This window comes from Eurypyga helias, unplaced genomic scaffold, assembly GCF_000690775.1.
Source record: "Eurypyga helias isolate BGI_N326 unplaced genomic scaffold, ASM69077v1 scaffold8279, whole genome shotgun sequence".
Taxonomy (NCBI): Eukaryota; Metazoa; Chordata; class Aves; order Eurypygiformes; family Eurypygidae; genus Eurypyga; species Eurypyga helias.
In genome coordinates, this window is record NW_010274025.1 from 112,774 (window position 1) to 140,222 (window position 27,449).

A 27,449-nucleotide genomic window follows, 5' to 3' on the forward strand; every position below is an offset into this window, starting at 1 on the left:
GATTTTCTCCACTCTGGGATGTCACCCCGACTCTCGGAGTGATTTATTAGGGCAAAATGCCCTCTGTTCCTCCCACTGGCCTCGGGGCAGCAAGGGAGCCATGGGCACACTACTTTCCAGGCCATTCAGAGTAACTTTACTCGTGCTGTGCTTGTCCTTCTCATTCCAAGCAGTTTCCAGATGCAGGAGAGATGCTCCGCAGGCTCTCCCTGCCCCCTGACCTCCAGGCAAAGGACCAAAAACTGCTCAAAACAAGGTTACAAGCACCAAAAAGATCAACACATGCTTTAGAGACAGTGTCAGTGTTGCACAGTGGGACGGTGACCCATGTCTGACGTTGTCCATTGGCTCAGAAAACCTTCCTGTGCTCCCCACAGCTGGCCGGTGGGACCGCAGCCGGACCGGACCATCCGCCAGCTTAAATCATCCACCCTTTGCCTGCTCTGCCCAGCTTTCACATCACCGACCCTTTTTGTCTGCTTCTTTGCTGCTTACACAGTTCATCCTTTTCTGATTTAGATGTTTGATGTTTATAAGCGTGCGTCAGGTCTTTCTCCGTTCTCCCCAAGTCTGGCTGCTGGCTACAGAGTGAAAAGCAAAAGCTTTCTTAACCTTTTCCTGCTGCTATGTGTTTAAGGTCTGGTGGGCACCACTTTCCTGGGCACTACGCTGGCATGTGTTAAGCAGAATATTGTTCTGATGGACTAAAGGAGCGGTGCAGAGCTGGAGAGGTTTGGAAGGAGGGCTGGGGAATGAACAGGGAGTGGGAAATAGCAAGAAAATTAGGTGAAGCCTTGCAAAAAAAGAATCCCATCTTGGGAACTGCCCTGCTTTCACAGCCTGAAGAATTACTGTGCCATAATCAATTCAGCTCTAGACATTTCCTGCGGTGTTTTTGATATAATGAGGTGCTATTGGCTGCAACCAAGTGCCTTTTATCATCAGGCAGATGGGTGCAGTTAGGGACCCGCTGCCACGCCATGCCGCAGGCTGTGCCGGGCTCCAACGGGGCTGAGCAGCGCTGGTTGGGGTGGAGACAGGGACGGCAGAGCTTGGATGGGAATGAGGGTGTGGATGGACCACAAGGTCTGTATGTAATTTATCAAGAGCGTGTTTGCCCTTCACCAGAGGAATTGAAAGGGGCTGGTATTGAACAAGAGCCCTCAGTTGCATCTGACACTTTGGATAGTTTCATAGGACATGTTTGGGTCTGCTGGCACTGCAGCTGGATGGCTTTTGAGGTGGAACGTGTTCATGTCTCCTGCAAACAGAAGGTCCGGGTGTTGCATGCGGGGGTTTGTCCCATAGTCAGGTCACTCGATGTTGTTTCAACCGATATGTAAGGCAAAACTGGTTCAGGCTGGGGTAATGACCCCAGTGTGGCTCATCCTCCTGGCTGGTGGCTCTGCCATGGGCTGTCCCCCTGTCGCTACCTCGCCATGGCCCCCCACAGCCCTGCCCCTGCCCTGCGGCTGGCTCTCCCCCAGCAGCAGCTCGCTGGGAGCCGCGCTGAACCCAACAGCACACAATTAAACACCAGCTAATACTTCCCTGCTACTGCAGAGGACTTAAAATGACATAAATGAAGAAGCTGAGAATTAAGGCAGGATACTGTGTAAATATGCACTGAGCTTTTGTGGAGAGAAGTCTCTTTATTCAGTTCAGTCCACATTTCCTTTTTTTTGTGTAATCAGTGCATACCAAACACAGATGGGTTAGAGCTGCAGATGGGGGCTCTGAAATGTGGGTCCTCTGGTTGGAACCCAGGTTGGGGCCATAGCTGAGTAGTTTATACGGGGTTAATGATAAAGGTGTGAGTGGTTAAATGAAGGGCTCCTTGGCTGATGGAGTCCAAGGGTTCAATACGTTGCTTAAAACCATCCACACCAGACATGATCTGTGTGTGTTACAGGTCCCTGACGGGTGTCACTTGTCTACCTGAGTAAATGCTGCAGAGCAGTGATTCTGCGCTGCCTATTCAGGGCATGCCCTGAAAACCTAGTGGGAACGGATGGAGTTAACCGACCATGAGGCTCTTGCTCTCAGTCCCCCTTTTATCCCACATGTGCCCATGCTGCCAGCCCATAATCTGCCATTAACCCTTCATTAACTCACAGCCTGCCCGTATTTTGAAGCATGACCTTTAAGCTCAGCTGCACCACGGCTGTTTTCCCGGGTGGCAGTGTCTGCAGAGGCTCAGTGCACCAGGCGTTGGTGGCGGCTGCCAACCCGGCTCGCAGCCCGGCTGTGCCCATAGTCCCGGTGTAGGGGATCTGTAGGTGTTGAGTGGTGGTACCCGGGTTCCTCCTCTTGGTCCGTGGCGATGACTTCGTTCAGGGAAACTGTGGGTTTCTGCTCGCCTCCCGCCCACTTCTTCCTGGTGGCATTTTACCTGTAAGTTGGTAATTTGCTTCGGTTTGGGTCCAAAGGACATTAAATGCTGTTTTACTGACAGCAGAAATAAGCCCTCTTAGATCTGCTCCAAGTAGCTGGGATAGGCACTGCTGCAAGGCAAGACTTTATTATGGATGGACTATTCCAGGATATCCATCTCCTTAGTTCTTCCTTGTCCTTCCTGAACAGGTGGCTTATGTTTCCTGTTCCTGCAGGAGCTTTTGATGGCTCTGGTTATCATCTCCCTGTGGGAAAGGAGACCTGGGGGAGGCAGAGTGTGGGACTCCGCTTATCTGAGCCAAGAAGTCAGCACTACGTGGGTTGTGAGACCTGGCTGCTCCTCTCCCTTACAGGACCTTCTCGAAGAGTTAAAGTAGGAGCAGGTCATCCCTACATCGTGTGACTGTAGGCAAACCCCAGCCCACCATTACCACCCTCCTGCCTGGGCAGTGGGAGCTGGCTCCAAGTGAAGGTGCCCTCCTGCGTTTGCGTTAGTTTGACTTGGTGCCAGACCAGTGGGATGACATGGTTTTAGGGGGGGTGAAAGCCGTAATTTGCACCCCAACATAGCTGATAGGTGATACTGAGAGAGGAGGAGGAGGGTCCAGAATGGCTGTCATCAACCTGAAGGGCTTTTTGTGGCATCTCACTTGGAGCTCGGAGAGAGTTACAGGATGCTCCTTTCCTGGGATAGGCTGCATCACAGGCAATTAATTATAAACGGAAACCTCCTCTTTTATTGAAGCCTGCTTTGTAAAAATGAGCTTTTAGTATGGAAAAACTTAATTGAAGTAAAAACAGCGCCTGGCTTGCTTATAAAGGTCAAGTGGGCAGCAGATGGGCTCAGAAGCAGCAGGGGTGATTGGGTTGGGGGACAGTGTCTGTATCTGGGGAACAGCCATGCTAATCTGCTGCCCAGAAAAAAAATTGTGGAAAAGAAACCACAGAAATTCCTGTCGTCCCCTCACCCGGTCTTGAAAGGGACCAAGAAACGGGTGGGATTAAGTGGAAATCTGTCAAGTGGTGCAGGGAAAAGCCCTGGTTGTTGTGTGCCTTTTGGATTCATCAGCTGGGGCTTTGCAGGGATTTAAGGGAGCATGAAAAGATTTCCTGCTAAACATCTGGCTCCCCAGTATTTTGGCAGCATGCTGGGAGAGCACCATGTGTGCTCAGGCTGTGGGCAGAGGTGGGGAGGTGGCCGCAGCTTTGCTGTCCCTTTGCTGGGGGGTGGTAGTCCTGACCCCACCACCACTTCCAGCATGGATGGGCAGCTGTTCCCACGGAGGCTGTTGTCCTCTGAGTGTCCCTGCCTCTTAGTGTCATTCCAGATGTGCAGCTGTGGGTGATGGGGCATGCAGAGAGTTGGGAGCATCCCCCACAGATGCTTCAAACCACTCAACACCTTTCCCTGTGGCACCTGGTCAGGCAGATGGAGGGGGTGCCCAGAATAGCCCAAAATAATGCTGGTTTTGGGAAGCATGAGTGTTTGGCTGTGCAGACCCCAACTGGAGTAGCTGCAGCAGGTAGCTGGAACCAAGTCCCCAAGCTCTGGCATCTCTGCAGCAGCTGTGACAGTCTGACCTATGTCGAGATGTCACCTATTATAACCGGGGTTTTCTGGGCTTTGCAAGCTTCATCTGGGCTCTCCTGGCTTTCCCAGTGGGGGTGAGGCTGAGGGAGATTCAGGCTGGAAAGGGTTGAGCAATTCAGAGGGGGCTGAGCTGGTTTGCAGGGCCAGAGCGGGGTCTCTGTGTGCAGCATCAATTCTGCTGGTCAAGTGCCCACGCAGGCGCTTCCTCCGAGCAAAGCTACAGAAATGACCCAGTGCCAAGTGCTGGGTGACCTGTTTAGGAAAGCCACGTCTCTGCTCTGCCTTGGTGCACCAGAGTCCTGTCAAAGCCAGCCCCACTCCCTGTGCCACAGCTCCGACACAGCCGGGAGCTGCTGCGGTTGGTCCCTCGTGCCGCCGCGTGCCGGCACGGCCATGCAGCGTGCCAGCGCCTGCCCCACGCACCTCCCAGCGAGGGATTTCCCCCTGCAGCAGTAGAGCTGCTGCTGCTCCCAGAAGGGCTGCTTTTGCTTGCAGGAGATGCTGTGGCTGCAGAAGGCAGAGGAGGACACACTTGTGCTGGGAGCTGTGCCACTTGAACAGCCTCCACGACACAAGTGGAAGAATTTCTGTGTGCTCATCCTTGCTTTTTGGGGCTGAAGCAGGAGTATGTGCATCATCTTTTAGTTGCGTGTGTGTGCGTGTAGCCTCTCACTCAGGGAAGTTCAGCTCCCTGCCTGCACAAGGATGGCATTAATGGGAGAGCTGGGACGTGGGACAGGGACCCATCGCCCGAGTGGCTGCTGCTGTGCTCTGTCTCAGTTCCCTTGTTATAAAATCAGGAATGTTTTAGTAGAATGACCTCTGCCTTGGCCAAGACACTTGTGCTGCTTTTGGCTGAATTAATATACTCCACAGTAGCTAGTATGGGACTATGTTTTGGATTTGTGCTGAGAAGAATGTTGATAACACTGATGCTCTAGCTGTTGCCTGGTAATACTTATATTGACCCAAGGGCTTTCTCGGTTTCTGGTACTGCCCCTGTTGTCCCAGCTTCTTCTCTACAAGGAGTTGGGAGGAGACACAGCCTGGAGAGCTGACCCAATCTCACCAAAGGGACATTTCATGACATAAGGCATCATGCTCAGTGTATAAACTAAGGGAAGCTGACCCCGGGAGGGAGGGGAACACTGCTTGGGGATAGACTATTGGGTGGTAAGCAATTGTTGTGCTGAGCATCACATGTTTTTGTATATTCCTTTATCAATAATATTACTATTATTATTTCACAGAATCATAGAATAGTTTGGGTTGGAAGGGACCAGCTCATCTAGGTCCAATCTGTGAGAGCACTGGTGCAAATATCAGATAGGATCAATCCCAAAAGGGCTTGAAAAATGGTGTTGACAGCTCCCAGTCTTGTCTTCCAGCACATCTCAACAGCTGCTTTTGGTCGGTCTCTTAGCCACCCGGCAGTTCCATGTGAATCCTTATCCACGGTCGCTTTGCTAAGAATTTCCCTGCATCACTCAGTCACGTTATCTGTTGAAATCCAGACGGATCAGGTATTTCCCTTTCCTTAAAAAAAGCCAATACAAATTCTCTTATCACAGAAAGATAAGGGGGAATTGATACAGTTCAGAGTCAACAGGTACACAGAGAGAGGGGATGGGGACCAGCGTGTAGGTGGGAGCTGACACCCCCACTGCCTGTCCTGCCTGGGTGTGGCTGTTGTGCATTGACGCCTGTTGATGGGGTTGACCCCCTGGGGATGTTCCAGCCCCCCCACCGGATCCATGAGCTGTGCGAGCTCCCGTTGGCACAACCAAGAGCTTCCCGAGCTTCAACCAACATCAAGCCTTCCTTGGCTCAGCCCATCCTAAATGCCTCTAATCCCCTCCATGTCCCTTCCCAGTGCAGAAGCCTTCCTGGAGCCACCCGAGAAGGAGGGGTTCCTGCCTTCTCCCAGTGACAAAATCAATACCAAAGGCCTCCATTAATATTCTAGGAATGGCAGAGAAGATTGACTGCCTCATTAGCAGGCATCGTGTGAAACTCTGACAATAATTAACAACTCAACGGTCTTATTTGCTGGCCTATCACAGAAGTATTCAATCAAAAATGTAATTTGCTCGACGCTCCCATTTACCATAAAGAGAATATTCCTTCAAAGTTTTAAATAGACTAATTAAGAGGGAAGAAATACAGGGAAAAAAATTATTAACAGTATAGTTTTAATGGGAAATTACTGGAGCGTATTAATAATGCAATAACCATTTTTAACAGCTGTCTGTCAGTTTGTGGGCCGAGGTAATTAAATTAGTCACTAAAGGGTTAGTCAAATTAGGTGGCGGAGAGCAGCGCCGGGGCTAACGAAGGCGCGTCAGGCTTAATGCTCTGGCATACAAAGGAGGATGAGATGCTGAAGGAGGATGGGATGCTGACGTTCATGGCAGGATCTCTCCAAGGTCCCCAGGCACCAGCATCTCGCGTCTCCTCTCCTCGGTTTAGATGAACCCATCGTGTCGGGTGATGCGAGGAGCGGGTCAGAGCTTTGCGTTGGCAAAGGCTGGGTCATCTCTGGGGAAAATAATGAGAAAGAGTTTCATCTGAGCATGAGCATGGCCCAGGGTGGCCTCCGTGACGTCTGCTTCAGCCTGATGCTGCTCAGGTTTTTAATCTCTTTCCGAGAGCCAGAAGGCAGCTGTGCAGGAGCTTTTTGGTGGTTGCTTTCAAGGCTCTTATATTCTGTGGGTTTCAGGCTTGCGTTCTCCCTTCCTCCACCCCTCCGTCCTTTTTGAAATGAATCACAGTTAATTTTGGATGTTGTCGAGCCTGAAAACACATCTTTCTTGCCGCTAGCCTATTAAAAAATATATTTACAGCTCCATAAAGCAAAGCCAGCTGTCAAGGTAACGTCCTGCTGGCTCCTGTGTGCTCAGGGCGGAGAGCAAGGATTTGAAGAGGTGCTTGCTTGCTTGATTGCAGTGAAGATTTTAAGTTCAATGAAGAGGTTTCTGGCTAAAAAAATCGTCGTATCCAGACCAGGGAGGTGTTTTTGGGAAGCACGGTGCCCGGGGACCTGGGGTGCTGGTATTCCTGGCTGCTTCTGATCCCTTTCCTTCTCTGCTCCATATATCAGGGTGGGGATGCTGGCCTCTCACTTTGAGTGGGAAGGATTACTCCTTCCAGTGTGGGGTATTTTTTTGAGATTTGAGATGTTTTATCCATTTTATATTGATGAAGTAGGACCTTTTCTATAGTATGTTCATGTGGGAAAAAAAACCCAACACAAAGCAGTAACAAAAACCCAGAGGAAAACCCTCATCCAGCAAGAGGTACCAAAAGATGTGGTGGTTGTGTTTGGAGGGTGAAGATGTCTCTGGAGCCATGGCCTAAATCATGCAGAGCAAGGGTATGAATTTCCATATACTGGCTAAGAGTCTGGGCTTTTCTGGGCAATTTTCTCACTCTGATATTACGGAGAAGCACTCTCGAGATTTGTAGGTGATAGAGTTGATGGCAAAGCCTATATGTTCCCATGAGTAGTTTCCATTTTTGTGAATCAACGAGGGTTTATTTGTGTAATTCTTTGTCCCATCAGCCCCATTTCGAATGTAAGTTAACTACAGAGACAGCCCTACCTGCCTGAAGAGCTTGGGACTTTCTGCTCCTCTTTTTACATCATTAAGATAGATGTAAAGCTAGCAGTTGCTTTAATTGGGTGATTTTGGGGGGGGGAAATGTCTCTCAGTCGGCACATGGAGGGTCAAATAAATACCCAGTGAAAGCAGCTCTGATTCAGCTGTTGGCTCCTCAGATCATTTCCAGAGGAGAATCCTGGGAGAAGGGAAATTATAAAACCCATCAAACCCACCAAAACACCTCAATATCCCAACAACTGAAAAAAAAAATGTTCCCGCCCATATTGCTGCGGAGTGAGCGGCCGGGCTGGGCGCACCGGTGAAGGCAAGCCCTCCTCTTTCTCACATGTTGGAGAATTACAAGCCGTATAGATTATTTTAATGGCCATATTACTTCCAACTGTGCTTCTACCATCTGTTCTTCCCCAATTACGGATGCAAAAACCCAGCATGTTTCTCCATTCCGGCAGTAGAGAATGAAATATAAGGGCTGTAAAAGGGTGTATATTCTTTCAACAATGTAGTTGGCACCTGCGATATTGTGTTCACTCTTCTGACCTACGTTGGTCGGGATGCTCCGCCTGGTCCCTCCGCACCATTCCCGGCCGATGCCTGGATCTGCAGTGGCAGAGGATAAAAGGAAGAGGCTGGTGTGCTACATGATTTGTCCAAGGCATGCGGGGCAGCTGAATTATTAACGTTGACCGAGTGTCTAAGTGCTACAAAACTCGACAAGAACCTCTTACCTCCAGCACAGCGATAAATAGGATCGAGGCACGGTGGGAGGGAAGGAATTAAGGCAGGACATCAAAGACTGGATTCTGTCAAGTAAATCACGCCATTGCTTCAGTAAAAGAGTCCCTAAATGTTTTATTAGGGATTTTCAACAACTACCAAAATTAAGATGGAAGGGATGAATTATTAAAAAATAGATTAACTAAACTAGCCTCTGAATTAAACATGAAAGGTACCTGCCAGGAGTGGCGTGGCCACCGTGTGCTGCAGGCATCCGAGTCCTGGACATAGTGGAGGTGGCCTGGAGAGGGGGAGCGACGATGCTGAGGGGGCGGGGGGCTGCAAGCCGCTCTGGTGGGTTGGGGTTGTGGGGTTGCGTTGCCAGGGCACCTCAAGGCTGGCTGCGGGGTCAGGAAAGCTGAGTGCTAGGTGCTGCGTAGGCGTCGAAGGAGAGGTTTGTGCCCTGGAGAGAGGCTACACAAGGTGGAGCAAAGGGAATAACGTTGACCCTTGTTAAATAATGCAGGAGACAAAGGCACAGAAAGGTGACTGGCCTGAAGTAGTTGAGCCAGGAGCTGAACTTCCTTTTGCTCTGTGCCAGTCTGGTGTTACCAGCTCAAAACCATCCGTGGCAGAAGAGAGACCAAGCCTGCGTACAGCTCCGGGGCTGTGCCTGGCGCTGGGATCTCTGGTCCTGCTCCACCAGCCTTGATGCTCACAGCAGGGTAGAAGAGCCCCCAGGCTGGGTGGGAGGGTGAGGAGGGCTCCCACGGTCCCTCCTGCCTGCACACTTGGAGGATGGGCATGTGGTTTGGGTGGTGCCAACACCAACAGCTGGCACTGCCCTGGCCAGAGTAAGGGTCTGTCTACACCTTTGCTTAGCTTAGGCATGTTCTGCCCTCAGCTTGCTGCGTGCCTGTGAGCAGGTGATTTCAGTGTCTTGGGCTACATTTTTCCCTGCTGCCAAATAGAGACAATATATTAATCTCTTCCTAAAGTGACCGTGTGATCTGAATTTGCTGTTTAAGTGCCTTCGCAGTATGATCTCTCCCAGTGTCATGCGTGCAGGGCTATGGCAGCCTGTGAAGGCTGCAAAAATGGGCAGTGGAGAGATGCTTTTGTCTCTGGTTTGTTTTATTCCAGCCCCCAGGAGGGTGTGGGAGCATCATCTCCCGGTGCTAAACACAAAATGGGGGGGATTTCTATTTGTTTGTTCTCTCTTTCTTCTTCCCCAACACGTTCAAAGCTCCTACGTGCCAGTCTACAGTCAAACTCCTGCGAATGCCAGCGGTAGTACAGCTGCTAGGAACAATTCACAGCGTCTACAGTAGCACTGCTTTAAGGTGCACTCTGATGGAACAAGCGGAGGCTTCATTCATAATAATAATAAAACGCTATTTTGCCGTTATAGGCTGCTTTTCATCTTCACAACTCAAAGGAGCAATAATTAACTGTGTGGCACGGTGGGAGTTAGGTAGCTGTTTCTGTCCTCGTTTTACACATGAGGAGTCTGGAGCGTTGACACATCCTGCGAGTTGCCCGTGGTCATGGGGTAATTCACCATCTGAGTCTGCAGCAGATCCCAAAATGCCAGCTCCCACTCTGAGTTTCTTCCTGGGAAGGCTCTCTGATCACCTCCTGTGGCAGAGCAGCCCCCTCAGGAGTTCAGGAGATGATCTGCATTTCCTTAAATTGAGGCTGGTTTTGGGTAGATAGAGGTGAATATTGCTGAGGTCAAATTTGAGTCTTCTAATGTGAATTAGGCTAAACGCTGAAGGCAAATTCCTTGCTCTTGGGCCAGTGATCAGGCAGTGTTTCAGCTTTGTGGTGCTCCTTCCAGTGAGAGAAAAACTTGGAGAAATAAGTTAAGCTCAGTCTTTGCTATGACCCTCGCTCCTTGCAAATGGGTGAAATGGTAAAAATCCAGCAACTGATGGTTTTCTTGCTTGTAAATCCCCAGGTTTGCCTCTCCAGTGAGATCTGCCTCCAAAAACCTCCTCCTTGACTCTCTTTCCAAGGGTCACATTCACAGAGGCTTGTTTCTGCTGCCGCTTTTTGGCTGAAAGTCAATGTTTTGGCACTTGTGTATGTAATCAAAGAGGAGTCTTGGCCTGTACTTTAGGAGAGCGTTTGTCTGAGAGGCTTGGGGTAACCCTCATCTCTCCTTGCACATGGCATCGGGTCGGCATCGCTCTCTGTGCAGCTGCACTGTGAAGTGGGTCAGGCTGAGAGGTCACCCCGTGAAGAGCAGTAGGGTGCAGGGTGGTGCGATCAGCCCTCCTGCCTCCTCCGAGAGCCCACACGATGCTCGCAGCTCCCCCTTCTATCCGGAGGCATTGGCTGCCACGGGCTCTGATGGATGCTCCTGGCATCCCTAGGGAGATCTTCACCTGTCGCTCTCTGCCCTGGCAGATGGGGGGTCATGGGGTCTGTGGTGGGACCCTGGGCTCTGCATGGCTCCATGTCTGCCTCTGGTGCCTTTCAGAGGAAGCAAATTGTATCCTGGGCGTCCCTGGGGCAGAACTTGGCACGGAAGCCTTTCCATGTAGTTTCCTTAATTAAGATAGACAATAAAATAAAGGCAGTGAGAGGAATGTGATGGGCAGGAGGAGGAGGGTGGTCCTGCAGTGTGCAAATGATCTTCTTGTCTTTTTTTTTTTCCCTCTTTTTCTCATGTCATCAATCTCCTGTTGCTAAATGTGCAGCTGGAGAGCGAGTTCCCAGGCAAACATCCCCCTGATAGGTTTTGACAGACCTAATCAGGCAGGAGTAGTGATGACCACGTCCCACGCTCCTGTGAATTGCTATTCAAACTGGATATCTTTCACCGTGACACTGGCAGCTGAAACGAACCTGATGGCTGAGACCTGGCTGGCCTGAGGGGAGGGATGCTCCCATTCCACGCACAGCTCCCATTGTCGCCCGTGGGCTCGGACCCCCGATGCCTCCCTTGCAAACTCTGCCGGGGCGCAGCTCTTCTAAACGCCTTTGATGTCAGACACTTAGTGCTAATAATTGAGCTCAAAGAAGAACCTGCCGGGAGGTGTAGTCTCTTCTGCCCTTAATAAATGCATATATTCTTTATGTTCTGCTTAATAATGCAGTAGTGCAAAGGTGTACAGATGAAGGGAGGATGTCTGCTCTGGGATGCTTGGTATCAGAGTGAGGCCGGAGGAGCTCCGAGTTAAACTTTGAAATCAGTGCGTGCTTCTGTGTAAGTGCGGTGCTGCCACGGGTTTAACGCAGTCGTCTGTTCTTTAGAGGTGCTTCAGGTCGTGGATTATTGTTGAGAGGGGGTAGGCTTGTGAATAAAAAAAATAACCCAGCAAAGTAAGGAGGAGAGCCTTCCAAAGTGATGCTTCCTTCGGAAACCTGAGTCTGGGAGCAGTGAGCGCCCTGGGAGCCTGCTCAGCCCTCTGCACTCCCACCCGTTCAGTAGCCCTGCTTGGCAGGTAGCGACAGTGTCAAGAGGTTGAAAGGTGGGCCAGCACAGCCAGGCCAATGAATCCTGTTGTGGGCACTCAGATTTTGGCATCTTGCAGGTTTGTATCTCGTGGTAGAGCTGTGGTGTCCAAGACACTGCAAAGTGCCAGGAGTTTTCTCCATGACCGAGGCTTTCTGCCTCTCTCATGAATGGTGTTTTAGCTATCTAATGCTGTGCGTGTCCTCCAGACCTTCCTTTTCCTCAGGAGGGCAAACAACAGGCTCCTCCTTCTCTCCTTGGCATCTGTCGCAACAGCTCCAAGGGCTGGGACTGATTTGACTGAGCTTAGAAGTAGCTAGGATCATCCCTGGATCTGTATCTAAGCTAGTCCCTGAAGCTGCCTTTTCTAACCAGTGGAGCTGTGGTCTGTGGAGCTTGGGGCACTGATGAGCTCTTGCTGCAACCCTTTACCACCTTAGGGCAGAGAGGGATCATCCCCAAAACGAGTCAGTCTACCCCAGTGAGTTTGGAGGGAGCCCAAAGTGACCAGTCCTATGCGTGTGATCTTGGGATGGGTGAGCTGAATCCCAGCCTCAGCATCTCTGAGATCTGGGGAAGGGTTGGTCTGGCCACTTCTGGACCAGCAGCAGTCCCATCTCAGCCCTGCACAGGTTAAAATGCCATTGGCACCAGCAGATGCTCATTGCAGGAAAAATCCTGGCTTGGGATTTGGGTTGGGGGTCTACTGTTTTAAGCATGCTAGACCCAGTCCCACAGCACAGTCTCAAGCCTCATTGGCCCTGACGTGGTTCCTGCTTCCCAGCACTTAGCTCCCAAGTGAAACACCCTTACGTGAGATTTGGATGTGCACCCTGCTTCAGCCTTCCTGCCTTTAACCCTCTCTCTTCCTCAGGTAAATGATGTTGTTCCCTGTTCCACGTTCAACTCCCCATTCAATTTATCTTGTTTATTGACCCAAGCAGAAAGTCAATGTTTTCTTCATCTGCCATTTGCTTCGATGGCAGCCAATTTGGTGCAGCAGGAACAAAAATGGATGCAACAGAGTTCAGTGCCAGATTTTTCTCCTCTTTTTTTTTTTTTTATAATGCTGATTATCCTTTTTTCTGAACATACCTGGTGCTGGACACAGCTCGGCAGCCTTTGCTGTGCGATATGGCTGCAGGCAAGGCTAAAAATGTACAGCAATTACCCTGCAAATCGGAGAGCCGAGAGGAAGCCTGGGGGTCAGCTCATTACAGGCAGGCGTTGCTGCAGCCAGGACTGCCTGCTTCCTCCTGGGGGGTGCCGTTTGTTTGTGAAATGTTGGCTTCTGGGGGTTTCATGTGCATTTGAAACTCTGTCTCTTCCTCAAAAGTCTGAAGGTGATGGTTTGCAGCCGTTGCCTGGATCAGAGCAGCATGCTGTGGGCTCCAGGGGGCTGTGGCTTGCAATGGGTGTGTGAAAGAGGATGGGGAAAGGTCTCCACTGGGCTATTACTAAGACTGTGAATCAGGAAATGTTCATTGAAGAGGGCTGTTGCATGCACGGGTCTGAAAACAGCTTCTGCCCCAAGGAATTTGCAAATCGGGGGCGGCTTGTGGCTGCTTTGAGGTGTGTCCAGGTGGTGGTGAGAAGGGTATGGGGCATCTTGGGAGGGGAGATATAAGGCAAACCCTCCTGGCAGTGTGGGGGCAGCTTTAAGACGTAGCCAAAGGGATCTAGGGAGTTGTGGCCATTACGTAGGGAGGTCCTGGACCTCCCTCAGCCACCGATGCCCACTGCTTTCCCCATGCCAGTGGTGGCATCTCCCTGACCCTGGGCTGAGCTTCTTCAGGGATTTAAACCAGCAGATAACCCCTCTTTCTCCATGGTAGGAAATTATTTGCTCTCAAGTGCTCACCTCTCCAGGCAGGTGGGATACTGGCCCCTACCAAAAGCAAGTGGCAGCTCAGGATGCTCCTCACCCCTAGGACCAGACCCACGGTGTCCTCGTGAGGGCTCAGTGACTGATGGCTTACCAAAGTGCTGCCCTTGAGACAAACCCGGCTGGACTCCGAGGAGCTGCTAATGGATGCTGGGCACCTTAGAAAACAGAGTCTGCATTGGGTGCCTAGATAAGAGCAGAGTCCTTTTGAAAAACCTGCCCATATGGACAGAAAATCCCTATGCAAATCTCTCCCCAGGTATAAAATTAATTGGATTCCAACTTCAAAGTCTACTTCTGGAAACGAGCTGTAAATAATCTAGTTGTGCCTCAGTTCCTCTGTCTGTGGACATTCACCTGGCTTTTTCAAAGCCAGTGAGCGTTGCTGATAGAAGGGGCTATATATAGCAGCAAAGCTATGCATATATGTATACGTATGCATAAATACAGCCCTAGTAACTGACCCAGGTGTGTGGTGTTTTCTAAAATACAGCTCATGGGTTTGGTTCTGAAAATGCTCTGGTTTTGCTTCCAGTGTGCCTTTACCCACCTCCCCGTGCAGCCGTACACACCCCCATGACACGGGATGCTTGTTCACCCGGGGTTGTGGCTGGGAGCACCGCACCCAGCTCCCCAAGTCTGAGGGGAGCAGGCAGCGTGGATGGGGTCCGGTGATCCCCGGGATCTCCGTGGGCTGTCCTCCCTGCTGCGAGCATCTCATCAGTGCAGGGACCTCCTGTCCCAGCGCTTATCCCTGCCTGTGTGGGGATGGCCGATCCCCAGCACCCGGTTTTCCAGGGGCTGAACACTGTCTCTTCCTCGCGGATCAATAGGAGCATCTGTGAAAAATCAGGGCATGAATGTCAGATCCTGCAGCCCTGGCTGTTTCCTATTTATCTAATCTAATTCTATCGGCATTTCTAAAGTGCTTATCGCTACTGCATCTAAGCACTTTACATGTTTCTTGAGAAAAGATTCCCAATCGCTGTGTAATGAGAGTGTTTGAGTCTGGGACGTGGCTGGTTGCAGTGCCTGGGTGCAGGCAAAGAACAGGCTAAAGGATAACTCACTCCCTCTCCCAGTTTCCCTGCAAAGTCCAGATTTTCCTGGTGAAAGTCAGATCTAGGAGAGCATATCAGAACAGAAAACTTACCCAAATTCCTCTGAAGGCTACAAAAGGGAAGGAAAACCACAGTGACTCATTTTGTTCCAAGGCACATGATGAGGTCTGAGCCCAAGTTGGGATTTTCAAGTTGCCATTGCGAAATGCTCATGATGACCCGTGGGTCACTGCGGGCTGTCTCTGCCTCCATGGGGCTGGTGGAAAAGCTGTGGCACGGGGGGCTGTTCACCCCTGGGGCTGGGATATGGACTTACAGCTCCTCTCTCTCTGCCTTTCTGGCTCCTCCAAGTTCCCAGCAGCAAACAAATTCTGATTTTCTAGGTGGGGAAGAGATGGGAACAGCCACAGCCAAGCTCTCTTTTGGGCTAGACTGTATATCTGTTTTAAATGGGAAAATCCTTTAGCTCATCCCAGGCTCATCCCTTTGGGATGATGAACAGTCAGTGACCTGAAATCTTGGTTTGCTAATGGCTGATATTTTTTAAGGGCAAAGACAAGGTAAAGGTGGCTGAATGCTCCATTCCTCTCCGGAGCGTGATCATGTCTGTGTTGGGAGCAGATGCGGGTGAGGTAGTGAGGAGATGCCCAGAGCTCATCACGGCAGTGAGATTAATGGTGTTTTTCGCCATGCCACATAGGGTCTGTACGAATCTGTGCTTTATTCGAACCAGCCCAGGCAGGGCTGCAATCACTGCATGGTTCTGGGGTGGCCTGACCCATCTCATGATGTTTTCAGCCTTTAATAATTTAGGATGAGAGATCCCAGGCCTTCTGTCCAGGCTTTTGCTCAATTGCTTGTTTTCCTAAGATTTCTTTTTTTCCCCCAGGCAAAACTGTTGCAGAGGATTGAGGCAGATATTTTGTGGAGGGTCTCTCTTTTACAGGCGAAGAACCACCTTAATTTGGCCGGCTTAAAAGCGCTTTTGAAAAGCTGGAATCGCTGCACACGGCGTGAAGCCTCGTTTGATTTTAGCAGCAGAGCCGGCAGCAATCCTCCCTGCCCGAGCACAGCCGAGCATCCCCGCTCCCCAACACTGGCTGAGGGCGTGAGGGAGGGCAGCAGCAGCTGGTCAAAAATATTGAGTTTGGGTCTAGCAAGGAAGGGGAACCGGGGGTATAGAGGAGAGGAATGAGCTATACTGGGACAAGAGAGGAAGAGGACGATGAGCAGGCAAGTAGGAGCCTGCCCAGGAGATTTTGCTCCAGGGATTGCTCTGCCTGCCAAAGGCTGAGCGATGCTGCGTCCCACAATTGTAAAATGGCCTTTTTCCAGACTGAACACCTTCCCATTCCTCCCTGGCCAGAATAAAACCCCGACTAGGCTCCTCTTTAGCAAATGTTATCAGTTATGGAAAACTCTTGGGAGTTTGGAGGTTGGGAGGTGCCAGGGTCAGTTTGTTGTGCAGCCTTCAGGCAGGTCCCCTGTGCATATGCGTTATGAAACCCTCTTTAATGGCGTGATCACATCCCAGTTTCTCACCTTTGCCTTGCTCAGCACAGCTGATGAACCTGCTCTGGGAATGATCTGCATTAATGTAGAGCTGTAAAAACTTCAGCTGAAGTAAATGAGAGCTGTGCTTGGAGCAGGGGAAGTGTCATTTAATGCTAAGCACTCTGAAAAATCAAGTTAAAATGTCTTGAATTTGGTGCATGCAATGTAGTGGATGTTTTTTACATTACTGTTCCTGGGCCTTAGCTCCCCATCTGTAAAATGGGGATGGTAACAGGGAGATTGGGAACTTAATCACTTTATTGGTTGTGAAATACTGCTGTTTTCTGGTGTTGAGCAAAGAAGCAGCAACCCAGGCGGAGCTGAGTATTGTGCATGCAGAGCAGTGTCTGAGTACCATAAAGCAGGAGCTGTGTGTCCTCCAACGAGGAGGAAACAAGATACTGAGAAGGTGCAGATGGAGTTGTTTGTAGGGCACTGAGAAGCCTGCAGATTTTACAGGTACCCAGGGGTGGGGTTTGGGATGCCGAAACACTGAGCTCCTGATTGTTTCAGGTCCCCAGAGGCACCTGGCTGCAGCTCAGCACCATCACCTTTGGGGTTCGGGGAGAGAGAGGTCCTTCAGATAACCCTCCTGTATGTGGTCTTGCAATCAACACCTTCATCAAAGTGCATAATTACCAGAGACTGAATTAAGGTTGCCTTGGCAACTTTAGTTCTCATATTTTCTTAAGTTTGGAGTATGTGACGTTGTAACCTTTATAATTTCCTTTATTACAGTTTTTCTGCGTGCACAGACCTGCGCGGACGCGCGCTGCGGGCAGGGGCTCCCGTTTGCCGGATGCCTGAGGGACCTCGGTGTCTCACCGGCTTTGCAGTGCCCATCTTAGCTCTGCAGCCCTGCTAGCACGGGCGTTCCGTGGAGACTTGGTCTGGGTCTGCAGGATCCCTTTGCCAGCAGAGATCCCACCATCCATGTGGAGATAGCCTGGGCATGGCATCCCTCACGGAGGGCTTTGCTCCCTGTAAATTTAACTGGGGGGTACTGTGCTTGGCAGCTCTACTGGATGTGGGTGGCAGGGCTGTTGGAAGGGCTGGGTTGCATCCAGGCAGTTGCAGGAGCAAGCTGGGGTGAGAACAGAGCCCATGCTGCTTCCTGCGAGCTCCTGCAGAAGCGTGATGCCCATGGAGGGTCTGGCACCGGCCCTTGGTCACGACACATGGCTCTGGGGTCAGAACCGGGGTTTCATTAATATCAAACCAGCTTCCCCCTGCTGCCACCCCTCTCTTCTCCTCTGGCACCGTGTGCTTTGCTCCATCCCTCCGGATGAGCCCATGGGACTCCCAGCCACCCCCTGCACGGTGCAGCATGTCACTGGCAGGGCTGGCAGAAGTGGGGCGGGATGCCCCTCTCAGGGCAGTGAGCTCTGCTCGGCCACTGTGAGCCACGAGCTCGCCCTGGGGTCTCTCACTTCCCCTTCTGCGAGGCTTTTTCCCTTCCTTGTTATCACCGTGTTACTTCTGAGCATGAAAAATACCCGCCAGTTGTGTATTTTATTTCCAAATTTAAGCCAGAGATGTATTTACAAGTTTACTATTTTGAAATGAACGTTTGAGACGATGGGATGGAAGAAATTGCTGGATAAACTGAGCCAGTAAAAATATTAATTAGCACAGAGAAATCATTTGCTAATTTTCATTTATGTATTTTTTAATTACGCATTGCTGCCTTTACTGATAACCCCTGCACCAATAGTGTGATCCATTTTGCTAGATAAATATAATACTTCCTAACTTAATTAGTGCTCAATTACTATTAATTAATACATACTACTACTACTGATTCTGTGTTGAACAAGCAGATTCCTCTACTATTAACTGTTTAAATTATTAACATTTGGAGCTGCCTAGACCCCTTCACCAAGAGGTGTTGGCTGGTAATTGTAGTGGTGTGAGGGGCCAGGCAGCTCCTCACTGACCCTGGAGCTGTCTGTTCCTGGCAGGCTAAAGGCTGTGTTCTTTAATTATTTAATCTATTAAGAAGTTGAAACTGTGCTTTTCCCGTGGTTCTGGTTTGCTGCCATTTCTTAGACTTTTAGAACTCAAGGTTTTTCTTTGCAGCTGAAGTTTGGAGGAGCAGTGTAGGAAAACGATCAGGCTCATCTCCGATAACTTTGCGTGCTTCAGAGGTAAATAATTACTAAAGTTAATAAAACTGAATTAGGTATGTCTGGCTTGGGCTGGTGACATAGTCTGCAAAGGGAAATGGATTCCATTGAAGCTGAAAACACTGGCTGGGATGGCAGGAGCGGTTGTGGTGGTAGCAGGAGAGAGGGAGTGCTCTGCTTATCTCAAATAAATGCAGGACAGGGCGGTGGGGATAGAGGCAATGCCCATCCCTTTCGCCGCAGCATGTCGGGGGGGGACAGGAGGCTTGGCAGCACTGTTTCTCCTCCCAGTCGGTGTTTCCAACTGGCTTTGTGTGGGATTTCTCACCCACTGAGGGCATTTACTGTGCTCCAAGCTCCTGCACCATCCCATCCCATTCCATCCCATCCCACCCACATTTTGCTGTCAAGGTGCCTGATGCACAGAGGCATCCTGACCATCACATCACTGCATGGGAAACACAACCTGATGAATTTGGGGTTAATCACGAGCCCTGATGAAGCTGGCCCTGACACGTGTAATTCCCAACGCGTGTACAGACCCTGGATTTTCATCCCTATGAAGGCTCCTGCGCCTTTTCTTAAATCTCCCGGTGCTGGGGTTGTCTGGGAGACTGAGCCAGCACCGCCTGCGTTTGGCTTTGGCTTTGGCAGGGTTGAAGTGGCAAGCGCGACGCTTCCCTGAAATGGGGGAAAAACGCTCAGAATGAAAACGATTTTGTTTATCTGCTCCGTGGCATCCTGCTCCTTCATATGGCAGAGCCACACCACATCTGAGGGGGCAGCATTGGGGTGGGATGGGCTGGTGAGCCCTGGCATCCCCCGGGATATGCCCTGCTTGCCATGGGCTTTCCGAGCTCGCTTTTATTCCGGTGTGTTTGGTTTTGCTTTGCTTGGCTGTAATTAAATTTCTAGCCTTTGTGGTTGCCGAGGTGAGCTTCAAAACGCTGCAGCGGAGCGATGGTTTTGTTGAATCTGTAGCAAATTACTGAAGCGCAGGGAATTTTTCACACTTTCCACCTCGAGGTTTTTGGGAGAGCGTTTTTGCAAGTGTTTATTATAGTATTACCAGAAGAAGTGAGACTGCCCAGAAAATTTATAGCAAGCAGCTCAGCAGCAGCGGAATGTCAGCGTAGCTCCACTGAAGAGCTTTCTCCAGCGTCACTCAAGTGAGGATGATTTCCCCCTTTTTAGGACTGGGAAGGTATTTTTTCTTCAAACCTCCCAGCACTATTAGAGTGGCTGAAAAGTGTCTGTGGGAGTGCTGGGCAGAAACTCGGGTTTTCTTGCAGAAAATAATAAATCTGCTGCCTGCACATACATCTTCAGGCACCGCACTAGGAAACCTGGTTGAAGATGTGAGCTTAAACGTGCCAGATTTTCAGACTGTGGAGTCCCCAAGTTAGAAGCTGTCACTTCTTTGTCGGGTCCTCGGATGCTGGGGCTGGAGATGAACTTTTCCAGAGCATCCCAGCTTGGTCTGTGTGCAGTTGGACTCGCCTGGGAGACAGCTCATGGCTTGGTGCTGCGGGGGGTGTTTGGTGCATTCCCTGTAGACGTGGGAACCGTGGTGGGGGCAGGAGAGGGCTGTAGGGAGAATGGTCTCTTGTTGATGGCAAAATAAAATCTGAAAAGGGTTGAAATCCTAAAAAAGTATATTCTGTTGCTTTTAAATCAGAGACCACTTTTCTCAGGTGGCCATTTTTTGCACATTCATCATAATTTGGGTGTTTAACTGCATGGCCCTCTGTAGAGAACGGCTGAGCCCGTGGTACAGTCAAACCCGGCTGGAATTGTACGGTGAGCACGGGAAGTACTCAAAGTACTAAAATAACTTTGAAAGCATCTCCAGTTGGACATCCAGTGGTGATGAGCACCTCTGATCCTGTTCTCTGGTTGCCTTGGCTCCACGTCTTAAGTGTGAAGAAAATAATACCCGGCGTGCAGAAGCTGTGAGTATAAACTAACGTTGGTGAGATGAGGGGAAGGCCCCCGGGGAAGGGATGGCTCTGACTCAGCAGGCGAGCGGGAATGCCATGTGCTGAGAGCAGGTGGTGGTACAGAGGGGTCCCTAGGAGTCTGCTGGCAGCCAGGGTCCCAGCCCCACACGCTGGTCAAACCCCAATGCTTCTGAATGCGCAGGTACAGTGTGGGGTTTTATCTATGTAATGCTTTTATAAAAAATGTGACAGCTTTGCCGTGCACCCTCAGCTGGGGGCAGGCAGCCTCTTCGTGCCCATTCCTGTGATGAATTTTGCTGGGCGTTGTGTGAACACTCTGAGCTCTTCCCATCCTCAACAGCCCAAGCACTGCAGTGCAGGGACCCGGGATGAAGGGCTGGGTTAACTTTGCTCCTGCAAAGTCTATAGTTCCCCCTCCAATTTGATCTTTCAATCTTGCAGCCGAGAGCCCCTACCCTTCCCAGCTCACCATCTTCCACCCAGCATTTGCAATTCCTGGCTGGTGAGAAAGTTTCCAACACATGTAGCTTCAGACAAGAAAGAGGCAGAACCATGCGCACAGCAAAAAGGCTCGTGCAGGTCCCATTTCCACCGACCCCGTTAATGGTTTGGGTGGTTTACTCTGAAACTCACGGAAGAGTTTGGCAAACTCACTAATGATTTCAGCACTGGCCAGATTAGCAGAGGAAAATGGGGATTTAATGGGAGAAAGGGAGCAGAGGAAGACAGAAGTGTAATAGGCTCTGAGCTCAAGTGATGCTCAGAGGGAGCGTTTGCTGGGGTGGAAATAATTGACCCACCATGTGGACAGGACTTTGACTGTTGCAGGTGTAGGGCTGTGCCTGGGGACTCCTCGAAGGGTTTTTCCCCCATGGCAGACATCCAGCTGTCCCTGAAAACTGCCCCGGAGGGATGGATGCTCACCTTAGCTGTGCCCTTGGCGCATTTCAGGGCTGGGTAAGGCCGTGATGGGGTCTGGAAGGGGGAAGCAGCCATGGCTCCCACACAAGCACCCATGGGGCAGAGGGTGAGTGTTCCTCTGGGTAAAGCCAGCTTTGGGTGAGATGACCTGGTCGGGCAGGGAAGAAGGGGGAAAGGCAGAGGAGACCCAGGTTTAACCCCTGAATAATGGGAAAAAGGAGCAAAGCCTGGGGAGGCAGACGCCTCTCCAGTGAGCTCTTGGCAGTGAGAACACCAGCCTTTCCTCCAGCCTTGCAGCATAGCAAGTGTTTTGTGGCCAGAGCTGATCAGAATTACTCAGGGAGCAGCTGTTGGGCTGAAAAATCTGCAGAATCTGGGTGTAAATTTCTCTGTCTTGGTTTGCAAGTGCATCAGCTCTGAAGTTCCCTGTTGAGTGGGGTCTTGCCAATGGAAGTAGGAAGCAGTGCAAGATGCGGGACACGAGGCATCCTGGTTGGGCTGCACTGGGTGGTTTTGGGTCCCTGCTCTGTACTGGTCCCTCCTTTGGGGTGAGGCTGAAGGTGACACAGCATCATGCCTTTTGCTGCTAGTGGGTCCTGTCTCTAGAAACTATGAACCCCAAATCCCCCCGATCCTTCTCCAAACAGCTTGTGGAGCAGATGGTAGTGCAGCACTGGTTTAGTCCCCAGCTCACATCCCCTTAGTTTTCTCAGGGATGGTTAACTTGGTAAGACATTGAAGTCTTTAACCATTAGCAGGCAATAAAAAGGGGCAGCTGAGTTGGATAACACCCACTAATCCCCTTCCAGGATGAGCTGGAGAGAAGAGCCACTGCGAAGCTCAGGAGCTTATTCTGAGATGAGTACTTTGGAGGCTTTGAGAATTGAATGCTGTTGGTATTTCATGAATAAATAACCCCCAGCGATATTGTCACTGAATCTGCTACATTAATGAAGGCCTAGAACAAAGGGGGAGGGTGCAGAGAAGCATTTTTGAAGGAATCAAAGTGAGTGCAGGTGATGGGAGGTGGCACGGGTCTGGGTGAGAATGTCTGCACCACAGGAGCTCTGCCCAGTCTGGTGGAGAGCCCTGCTGTTGGGCCTGGAACAAAGGGGGAGGGTGGAGAGAAGCATTTTTGAGGGAATCAAACTGAGTGCAGGTGATGGGAGGTGGCAGGAGTCTGGGTGAGAATGGGTGCCACAGTCTGCACCACAGGAGCTCTGTCCAGTCTGGTGGAGAGCCCTGCTGTTGTGCATCACACTGACTGTTTGTGGCAATACAAGTTGTTTAAAAAATGTGTTTTGTCATGGCTGGGTATGTAATCAGTGGGTCCTGGTAGGGAGGAGAGTTCATTTCATTTATAGGTTTATCATTTGGATGTCTGTGTGTGTCTTGGGGAGGGCTGGAGAGTTAGAAAAAAGTGTGTGTGTGTGTTCACAGATGTGCATGTGCTTGTGGAGAGAATCTGGCACCAGAAATTAGTTTGCTCACTCCAAAATGTCCTTTTTGACAGGACCTGGCATCTGCTTCAGGGCAGTGGGGAATTGCCCAGTCCTCCCAGTGCACCACATGCTGAGCCATACCTGCTCCCTGCGGTTTTGGTGCCTGGGTCCAGCCAGGGTCACCGGCAGCTTCCCCCGGCTCTCCGCTGTGCTCCGGGCATGGTGTGAACTGTGGAGCCAATCTTCTCCGTCCTGCCGTGTCAGAACAGACCCAGGGGTCGCTCAGTGAAATTCAGTACAGGTAGATGGAGAACAAGAGAAAAGAGCTGTTTGTCTGCAGACGGCTTGTTACTGCAGGGAAAGTGATTCATCCATCAGGGCTGGTCTAATCTGGCGTGTCCAAGCGGTGGGGAGGGACGGCTGCCCTCAGCGGGGACCGTGCAGTGGTGGCCAGATGCTGCCGTCGCTCCTCAAATGTCCCCTGCCATGTCGGCACTGCCTGCTCTCTGGGACGGGCTCTGGGATTTGGGGACCCACACAACAGGCAGGGAGGGATGGGCAGGGCTCACTGCCAGAGCTGCGTGGGTGGAAAATCATCTGCTCTGTGCTGTGTGTTGCCCGTGCCATTGTTTCTGCAGGAGGTGGGTAATTAATTATTGCTCTTTGTCCCTCTAAATTTGAAAGGAGCCGCTGAAGCTGGCAGTGTGAAAGCTCGGCAGTGCCTGCATGCACCGAGCCTGGCTCTGCCGGCCTCTCTGGAGGCAGACAAAAGCAAAGTTTGCTCCCAGCTCGCTCCGAGCATCGCGTCAGCCCTCTCATCTGCTGACATCCCCCTTGTAAGGGCACCGTGTTGGAGTGATGCTCCTCTAATCTAACGACGGCTGGTGCAGAAGCTGTCTGGCCGAACAGCTCCCTCCGCTCGCCGGCAGCACCGTCACCCCGCTCCTCTCACGCTTCCCTCCGGCTCTGCTTCCCAACATTCCAGCGAGGTTAATGTTTTAATACGTTTCATGGCTTATCCCGGCTCGGCAGCCCTGCCTGTGGTTTGTCGAGGGTCATCCATGACGCCAGGCACGATTTCAGAGTGATGTTCCCATTTCCATCCTCCGCCTTTCCAAGGGCAGAAGTCAGTTTGTGCTTCCAGATTTTAATTACAAGCGTGACGAGCTGTCCCTGCCAGCCCCAGCCTGGGAGCGCATGCGGGATAAGCCGGCTTCTCCCGGCACCTCTCCAGAGTTACCCCGGCCAAGGATCCAGCTCCAGGGTCTTCTTTATACCCTCAAGGCAGCTGTAGCTCCCCACCTTCTCCCCGCAGGGATGTGGGAGCTACAGGGGGGTTTGGTGGCCAAATGGAAAAACCAGGAGGGAGGACAGGACTTGGTTCTCCTTGCAGCCCACCTACGATGAGAGACCCCTTGGGAGGACCAGATGGGGCTGAGCTTTCCAGGTGGGCGGTGGAGGAGTTGTCATGGTTTGTTTTTATTTTTAAATAATTCTCCCTATATTAATAAACAGTTGTTTTGATTAGTAAATAATGTGCCCTTTCTCTCCCCCTTCTCCCCAGCAGAAATACATGCCCTGATCTAATATACTCTGCCTTTCTCACTCCCTCACTTCAGAGGAGCTGCAAATTCTGGTGGGAACAGAGTGCTAATAGAAAAGGGCCTCTAAAGATATTTGAAACATGACCAAGAAAGGACAGAGGGAGATTCAGCTCCAAATATGCTGGAAAATCTAAGAGATAGGCCAAGAAAGGGGGAATATCGGAAGCCTGATCGCCAAGACAGAAAAGTTAATTGGGAAGCATTAATTGGGGTGAAAATGGGCAGCGCAGACATGAATTTGGGAGGTGGGGTGGTGACGCAGCCGGAGGCACCGTGGTGGGCACAGAGCTGCCAGCCACCGGGGTAACACATCTGCCCCAACCCACAGTAGAGGAGAAGCTGCCCTCCACCTCCCTCCGAGCAGGGACATGCCAGTTTACCAGTTCTTGCTGTTTTTATGGTGTTTTCCTTGTTGAAAATCCCAGTTTCTGGAATCCTGTGATTGCCTGGAAATCTGGGATCTGCAAAATCCTGACTTCCATACTGTACAGGGCTTTATTGCTTTGGGTTTGGTCTCTGGGTATTTTCTAGCCCTCAAGTTTGCAGAGAAAAGCTCAATTACACCCTAAAGGCTCAGAAAGCAGAAGGCAAAATTAGGCTGAAACCACCCAATGACTGATTTCTTTTTCAAACCTCATCATTTTCATGCCAATCTCATTATATTTTTTTTTTTCAATGCCTGACTCATGATTTTTTTGAGAGTTGGGTGTTGGCAGGGCTGTGTGCGAGTGTGATGTTGTGTGCACCCAGGGCTACCCTGCTGACAGGTAACACAGTGCTCGCGTGAGGCAGCAACGCTCTGGTCTTCAAGGGCTCCTGAATATTCTGCCACTGCCGTTACATTGCCAAGCACGTGGTTTTCAAATTAAAAAAAAAAAAAAAAAAAAAAAAAAAAAAAAAAAAAAAAAAAAAAAAAAAAAAAAAAAAAAAAAAAAAAAAAAAAAAAAAAAAAAAAAAAAAAAAAAAAAAAAAAAAAAAAAAAAAAAAAAAAGAGAGACTAGCACCTGGGATTGAGTCATTGTGCAGCTTTTTAAGTGCTGGTGGAGAGCAGGGAGGATCCTAGCGGGGAATAAACCACCTGTGACTCCTGGCATTGCCTTAGGGGTTATTTTAAGGTCAGAGAGGTCAGTGTTTATTTGTATATAAAGATCTAATAAATAGACTGTGGAGGTCAAGTCTGTTGCCATCAGTGTCTTGTTCTATGAGCTTTGTCTCTCTCCTGTCAGTGAGAGGGTGTCGGGATCTGTTGCCCAAGATGGGTTGCAGGTATCAGTTAATATAGAAAATGCGCTTTGAAGATGAAAAACGCCTTGGAGATGCTTAAAGCTCTCCACAAGCATCTGTGTTCCCTTTGCGGGAACCCAGCAGAAAGCAAAGTGCCTGAATACATCACCACAGACAAAATCTGCTGTGTGCGCAGCTCGGAGCGGTGAGGCTGCTTCCCAAGGCTTTAAACAGCCATTGGGTTCGTAGGCATTTAGGCCTCTTGCTTGCTTAAGGGATGGGTGTCCCAGCACGGCTATGCCTGGGGCTTTGCTGAGGCGGCACAGGCTGGAGCAGTGCAGGAGAGCTGTGCCGGCACCCATTCCTGCGCCCGCTGCTCCAGCTCCCCCGTCCCCCAGAGCGCAGGGGTGAGCCTCTGCATCCACACCCCAGCAAGTGCGAGCCCAGGTTTTGTACGGCTTTCCAGCTCCGGCATCGCCCCAGGTGCTGGATGGAGTGTGAGGCCTCAGGGGGGCTTGGCCCAGCTCTGAACCGTTCAGGAGTTTTCACGGTTGTGGGTTTGCTGCTGTCTAGCAGGGGTTGGATTCACACGTAACTACAAGCTACTAATAAGCCCTCTCTTAGTTGCCAGTTCACATGAAAATCATAGAATCACAGACTGGTTTGGGTTGGAAGGGACCTTAAAGACCAACCAGTTCCAACCCCCCTGCCATGGGCAGGGACACCTTCCCCTAGACCAGGTTGCTCCAAGCCTCATCCAGCCTGGCCTTGGACACTTCCAGGGATGGGGCATCCACAGCTTCTCTGGGCAACCTGTGCCAGTGCCTCACCACCCTCTCTGTGGTAGGTAGTGTCTTTAAAACCCTGTAACTGTTTGGTTTTCATCAAAGATGTCAGTTATGCAGCAAATCTATTATGTATAGCGTAATCGTAAAGCCTTAATTTTCTTGGGAAGCCTGCTTTGACTCACTTCCGCTAATCAAAATTCCATGATTCTGCTAAAGCAGCCCTCCCTGTGGACACGGAATTCCCTGCTCGTTCCCCACGCTGCCGGTCCCTGCCAGCCCTAACGGTGCCTTTTCTCTCCAAGGGAAGAAGCGATGCTGTCCACCTACTTCGAAACCATCAATGACTTGCTCTCCTCCTTCGGGCCGGTCCGCGACTGCTCCCGCAACAACGGTGGCTGTACCCGCAACTTCAAGTGCGTTTCGGATCGCAAGGTGGACTCGACGGGCTGCGTGGTAGGTACCGCGGCCGCTCTGGGGACAAACCAGCAAGGGACCTTGCCTGCTTCCTCTCTGGGGATGTGACCAAGGGGACGTTCATGCTGGTGGTGGGCTCTTCCCAAATCCAGAGCCTTCGTGGTTTATCAGGATATGCCTCAAGGACTGCAGGGAAGGAGCCCAGAGACTCAGATGTGCAAAAGAAAAAGGGATGAGGCTGATGGCGGTTTTTCTGCTTGTCAGGAAAGCATGGGTGCAAAGCAGTCTTGCTTTTTCTCCTGCCTTGTGCTTCCTGGCACGGGAGAAGGATGAAGCATGAAGGATGAAGAGTTTTGATGTGTTTCTGAACATGGTCATGTCTTGCCAGACAATCTGCTGTGTCCAAGGCTTTGTAGTCCCCTGCACAAAGTGACCCCTTTAGTCTGGGCAGAGGCCCTACATCACTCCAGCTATGGATACACGGAGGGGTTTCAACGTTCCTCCAGGCAGGAAAAGCAGGGCCTCAGCACCTCTGCCAGCTCTAACCCTTGGCAGCCACTTCCCTGCATGCGGAGCTTGTGTGAGCCCAGTATGACACACAGAGATGCTGGGGAAGAGCCTTGGGAAACCAGGGGAAACCTGGAGCATCCCTTCTTGTCTGTCTCCTATGACGAAAGGCTGCGA

The 27,449-nt window shown here is 50.8% G+C and overlaps 1 protein-coding gene across 1 annotated transcript in view; it reads left to right on the forward strand.

Moving 5' to 3' along the window:
- The window catches only part of LOC104515639 (astrotactin-2-like), a gene marked incomplete at its 3' end in the record, with an annotated part of 135,912 nt that extends 109,108 nt beyond the window's left edge, over positions 1-26,804 (forward strand). Inside the window, 1 exon segment of the mRNA XM_010159689.1 lies at positions 26,654-26,804. Within this exon segment, the coding sequence (XP_010157991.1) occupies positions 26,654-26,804 (151 nt within the window).
- Positions 26,805-27,449: the final 645 nt, after the last annotated feature.